At 33.6% G+C, this 6708-nt stretch overlaps 1 protein-coding gene across 1 annotated transcript; it reads right to left on the bottom strand.

Moving 5' to 3' along the window:
- Positions 1 to 1707: 1707 nt before the first annotated feature.
- LOC107368849 (uncharacterized) lies at positions 1708 to 3778 on the bottom strand. Its single transcript, XM_015936739.3, has one exon. The coding sequence runs from the start codon at positions 3670 to 3672 to the stop codon at positions 1978 to 1980; it is 1695 nt and encodes a 564-aa protein (XP_015792225.2). The 5' UTR covers positions 3673 to 3778; the 3' UTR covers positions 1708 to 1977.
- Positions 3779 to 6708: the final 2930 nt, after the last annotated feature.

Genomic DNA, 6708 nt, shown 5'->3' on the forward strand with positions numbered 1-6708 from the left:
TTATATTAATATATGAGTTATTTTATTGATTATCAATTGATGTTTCAGCTTTACCTTTTCAAAATTCATTTATTAATCGTAATGTCTTAAAGCTCTCAATCAGAGATTTTTACATTTGATATTGTAATTAGATTAATCATACCTTCACTCGCTCTAAAAATCATCAAATTTGTTTTCGAAGCAGAATGATATACTCGAACTCATTTCCCCGTAATAATTTTTCATATTTTTTTCTAAATTCATGTAAACTCAATTTTGTGCAAAGTGGCAAGGCTTTTTATAACAACTTACAAGGGAGGGGACCCACCTGGTTCGATTTGATTCGGTAAATTTCAGGATGAATCGATGGAAAAGAGTTAAAAAAGATGTTTGGTGACCTGCAAATTTTCGCTTCAATTTTTATTCAAATTTTAAGTTCAATTAGACCTATTGTTATGAACTGAAACTATGAAAAATTGCCATTCTCAAGTTGAGACTAACATTCATTTTGTTTAGTTTGTTGTGGAATGTCTTTGTTTTTGTCATTTTCAATTCATTACAATAGGTCTGATTAGACTTAAAATTGGAATTAAAATTGAAGCGAAAATTTGCAGGTCCTAACACTTCACCAAACATCTTTTTTAACTCTTTTCCATCGATTCATCATGAAATTTACCAAATCAAATCGTACCAGGTGGGTCCCCTCCCTTGTTAGACGACCACTAAGCAACTCATACCTCGACCAAAACACGGCTTTTTGCTTGTCTATAAATCGGTCAACCAGAGCTTTGATAAAAGCTTTTATTTAAGACAACACATTCAAGTACTGATTAGCTGATAAATTGTGTGGAAATAGCAACAGCATTTTTAGTTTTCGTAAAGTATTTAAGCTATTCATCATTTGAAAGTACATTTAATAACTATCGTTACCCCATGTATTGTGCTAGAAATTGATGTTAAATAATAAAAAATACAGCAATATTCATTAATGTTGGTCAATAAAAGCTAAGTCGAGTCTTGTACAGTATTTTAGCGCTTAACTGAAGATCCGGACATTGAATTTAAAAATTTGCATTGACTGAATTACTCTTTGCTGAATAAACTTACCTAAATAAATAGATAGGTTAGTCATAAATCAAGCAACAAAACAAATCAGTTTAAATATCTTTAAAAACAATCCTCATGAATTTGATGATTGAAATGATAATGAGTAACAATTTTTCTAGAGAAATGTAGATTAAATAACTAATTAAGAGATTAAAAAGGATGATCAGTGCGTAATTCCTAATGAGAAACTGGAAAAACCTTTTTAATCATGTCATTCAATTCTCAAGTTCATAGCTAATGCTTAGATGATTTTTGAACGAAAACCAAAACAAGACAACAATATTTTAATATATCGGTTGTCCAGGAAATAATGAGGCTAGACGCCTCTGTATAATTAAGCGATTTGACGCTAACTGATATCAATATGTAATAATTAGCTGCTCGCTGAATAGTGAAAATAAGCTATTCTACAGTAGTCTCATTATCTGGGATCTCACTGTACCCCTAATGATTGGCAGGAATAGCACGCAACATCCTTTCATTTAATTTTACATTCGGTCGAATTTCGATTCGATTTCTGTAATCATAAATTGGTTTTTTTCAATTTTCTTCCAATATCAATCCAAAAACTCTCAAAATTAGTTTAGTAATTAGTCAATAAAAAAATGTGTTAGCTGCAAGTTCAAAGGTAACAATTTGTATATTTATTTGATTCAAAAATGAATCTCATGTATGAATATAATAACACAATGCCCTTTAAGTGAAAAACTTGTCAACGGGATGTTTTTAAATTAAAGAGCTCAAATATGATGTACTTGACAAATATACAGTAACTATTAATAGTTATTCGGAAGATTTAAAATGATTACTCTAGTTCATGATTACAATTTTGACATAGTCATAGATGTTTAGAGAGGTTAAATGATTAACAAAGTTTAGACTATAATGAGATTAGGAAGATGGAGCTAGTTGTAAGAAACAAGATTCTCCTTCGTTTTCCATGTTTTGGATAACAAGCGTTTTAATGGGTGTCCCACCGTCTGATTGATATTCATAAATGAGATTTGCTGTAGCCACTTCTTGTTCCGAAGCAGCAATTTGAACTTCTCCTGGTGTTGTAACAATTAGCTGACTGTCAGATAACTCAGGAATTGAGCTCTCTTCAACAACTGTAACCTGACTTTGTCGTCGAGTTTTTCTTGGTTTGTAAGAAGCGGGAGTTTTTGCATCACCCGAATGATGCTTTAGAACATGTTCTTTCAATTTATCTCTTCGAGTACTTTCATAATCACAAACATCACATTTGAATGGTTTGTCTTCAAGGTGTATTCTTTCATGGCGAATGAGATGACTCTTTTCAATGAAGCCACGGCCACAAGTTACACAAATATGTGATCGAATTGAAGAGTGACTTCTCTCATGAGCTGCAAGTTGTGATCGTCGTGGTGAAAAATAGTTGCATCCTTCATGGGTACAGTGGAAAACATTCCCTGTGTGGATTCTCTTGTGCGATAGCAGATGTGATTGGTATTTCGTAGTGAAACCACAAGTATCACATAGGAAAGGACGATCATCTCGATGAGTAGCCAAGTGTTGATCTAAAGTGTTTTTCATAGCAAAACCACGATCGCAGAATTGACATTTGTAAGGTTTTTCTCCAGTGTGAATCCTCATATGCACCTCCAAGTTTCCTTTGGTTCGTGATTTGAAGGGACACATTTTACATTGGAAAGGCCTTTCATCGGTATGTCTCATAACATGAGACAAAATAAATTGGATACGATCACATGTGTATTCACAGTCTTCACATTTGAATGGTGGACCTCGATAGTGACACTTCATATGACGGTAATATTCTCGATTCCAGTTACATGTAAAATCACACAAGCGACATTTATATGTTGTATCTTCCTCATGAACTCTAGACAAGTGTTGTTCAAGCCTAGTTGCGCTATTACCAACATAAATACAGTGTGGACACTTGATACCCTCTTTCCACTGTCTTTGCTCTTGACTTGAATCATCGAGAGCAAGTGATTCATCGCCTGATTGGATGGATGCTACCGCTCTTCGAGATTCACCTGTTTGCTCCGGAGAAAGACGTTTAGAAACAGATATTTCATCAGTGATCCATTCTTCGGACGTATATTTGCGCTTAACTTTCCTCCTTTTGCTTTTATTTGCTGAATGTCCCCCATCATCTTCATCATTTTCTTCACCGGTAACCTCGTCTGTTTGTGATTGCTCCTCTTTAATAGTAACGCCATCCATATTACTATCTCCATTTTCATTATCATTGTCATTATTCAAGTTAAACTCAGTCTGTTCTAAATACTGTTGACAGTATCCTTGTAATTTGGAGATAAGAAAATGAGTAGATAACCGGAGCAAACCATTGACATTATTTTCATCGATGGTCACATTACCAGAGTACATATAATCGAGAAGAAGTTGAAAACTTTCAACATCTTCCCATCCGATTGTAATTTCTTCTCGAGCTACTTTATCATGTCTTAATATAGACTCAAAATAAGGACTGGAAGCAGCCAAAACAGATCGATGAGCTGGAAATCTTTTTCCTCCAACATGTAGAAAAATATCACAAAATTTTCCGGTCTCGCGCTGTGAACGAAGATTGTCTATCATAGTTTCAACTTCACCTGAAGAAGTTTAAACAAAATAAAAACAGAATTAATTTAATCAGGGAAATTGCCCAAATTTAGGAAACAAATGCAATTATGAGACGACACAAAAATGACGCACATTGCCTGCCATCTCGTGGGTGTTAAGTCTATTAGATACCAAAACTAGCCAAACTGAGCCAGCCAGCCAGCTATCTCTTCACGTACTTGAAGCGAGTTAAAAGTAAATAGCTCGAGTTGGCTCAAGCCGCTCAAAATGACCATTAGTACTTGGTACATGGATGAGGGTGGAAAGAAAATGAAAATACCTGAAGTAGATCAGTTTTAAACTAGCTTTTTAGATGAAAAATGAAATGTTACAAGCATTTCTAAAGTTTCAAGCCTTTTTGAGAAATGACCTTAAATGGCTTGTTTCTTATAATATGAAAATATAATATAATAAACATTATTTTTTAAATAAAGTTGACTTTAGAGATGAAAATGAATCGAAAAGTGGAAAACTTGAAACATTTGACTAGATTAAGATCCAAATTTAGCCATTTCTTAAATGTATTCCTTAAATCCATGTTTGTTCCAATCCAATGTTGATAAATCCTTCAAACTATTTTAGTTTTATCGGTATGAAATTTAAATGAACAGCACAAAAGAAAACCAAGCTGTGGAAAAATTCTGAACGGCATCAAAATGATCAAGAGACAGCATTCTTCATGCTTTTAAGAGGCAGCAGATAGAATAGCGAAAATATATGTAAGAATATTCGTGTTAGGGTGATGAAGTGATCAAGTGATGGGTAGATAAGGAGATGAGATGAACGGTATACGTTAATAATAACGTATGTTGAATGTGAATTTATAATGAAACTAATGAAGTTTTTGACACCAAGCTTGACCAGCGGTTTAAGATTAATTTTTATTATATTTTGATCAGTCGACCAAATCACTTAGAAATCAAAATTACAATTAATTCCTGAAACAATGATAGCTAATAATTAACTATTAAGAAAATGAGAATCCTTATCCTTGTTAAATCTAAATCTTTTTCCTTTTCTTGGTCAACAATATGATTTTGATTAGAAATGACTTTGGTTAATTGTTAAAGATAATTTAAGCAAAAATTAAACATTTGTAGAAGCATCGATGACAATGTTAGGATTTTTAAATAACTAGTAAATATTACTATTGCATAGTAATATCGCATAGTAATATTGTATAGTAATATTGCACCGTAATATTGCATAGTAATATTGCATAGTAATAGTCCATAGTAATAGTCCATAGTAATATTGCATAGTAATATTGCACCGTAATATTGCATTAAAAGTTTATCCATATTTACATTACATCCCCGCACCTAAGGGTGAAAAATGTATATTTTTCGGAGTCTCTTCAGTAGAAGATTGGTAAATCGGCGAAGAACAAATAAGATGGTTAAAATAAATGAGGTTAATAATGTTATGTTGTGATATGTGAATAAACCATCCAAGTGGTCTAGGTTGATTTGATTGGGATGAGATGTTTGGCATGAATCTGCTCAGTCAAAATAGGAGATTCGTTTCTTGCAACTTAAAAGATGTTTGTTGCGACCTTTCCAACTATTCTGTATGGTCCTAAATAGTTAGGGTCTAATTTTCCTTTATTAATACCAGCGAGGTTTTTTATGAAAACATAATCATTGGGTTTGAACTCATGAAGTTGATGTTTACTATTGAATAAAAGTGCATTTTTCTGATGGTAATTTTCTGAGTTTGCAAAAGCAATACTCCTGGCTTCTTCAATCGATTGTAGGTTTACCTTTTCACAATGCAATGGTAACTGGCCATTCATCAAATAAGATGGGCTAAAACCCGTAACAGAATGAGGGGTTTGATTATATTCATCAACGGACTTTTGCAAAAATCTTATCCAATTATATTTATATCCACTGCTTATCATTTTCACTCTGATTTTATCAACGATGCTGTTATTGACCCGTTCACATAAACCGTTGGATTGAGGAGATGCTTTTGGTATAAATTTGATTTCAATGTTTCGTTCACTTAAATAATTTAGAAACGAATCTGATGTTATAGCGGTATAACGGTCAGCTAAGATCATCTTTGGTTTACCCATCAAAAGTACTTTTTCAAGTAGTTTGATGAATTCACCAGCGATTTGCTGGTTTGAACCAAGAGTCCAAACAAATCTTGTGAAGTTATCAATGGCTAAATGAATGTATTTCTTTTTACATTTATAACCATTTAACCCACAGATCGTATCAATCGATACAATTTCGAAAGGTGTTTTTGCTGGTCCGAAATGACCGAATTCACTGATTTCTTTGAATCGTTTCGTCTTCCCTTGTTGACAAGGAGTACAATTGGTGACAAACTTGATTACATCTTTTGTCATTCCTGACCAGGTGTACAACCAGCTAATTATAGTCAGCATTTTCCTCACACCAATATGGCCAAACTGAAAGTGGACGTTTTCCATTAATTTATCTCTCAAATTCTGAGGTACAATCACTTTCTCCAGTCCATTCTTATCAATTCTGATAGCAAGGCCTTCTCTATTGATCATTTGCTTATGATCAATGTGCATGTTATTTTGTTCATTTTTAATCTCATCGATGGATACAAAATTTACCAATTTAATTGGACTCTCAATCTGTTCTTGTACGATTGGATCTCTCGACAAATAGTCGGCTTGAACATTCTCGACACCAGGTCGGTATTTAATCTCAAAGTCATATTGGTCTAGGAACAGAGCCCAAGTGAACAAACGTGTATTTGGGTTCTTAATTTTCCTGATTGATTTTAAAGCTACGTGATCAGTTATCACTGTAAACCTCTGTCCATGCAAATAGTGATGCCAAAATTTGATGGACTCAATGACCGCTAAACATTCAAGATGAGTTGCTGGGTAATTCTGCTGATAACTTGACAGTCTTTTCGAGAAGTACCCAATCGGATAGTTAGTTTTATCTTCATCCTTCTGTTTTAATACGGCTCCAATACCGATTTTACTGGCATCAGTCTCCAGTATTAATTCATGTCTCGGGT

Source organism: Tetranychus urticae, chromosome 2 (assembly GCF_039701765.1).
Source record: "Tetranychus urticae isolate SD_2017Ah chromosome 2, NJAU_TeUrti_SD_1.0, whole genome shotgun sequence".
In the NCBI taxonomy this organism is placed as follows: Eukaryota; Metazoa; Arthropoda; class Arachnida; order Trombidiformes; family Tetranychidae; genus Tetranychus; species Tetranychus urticae.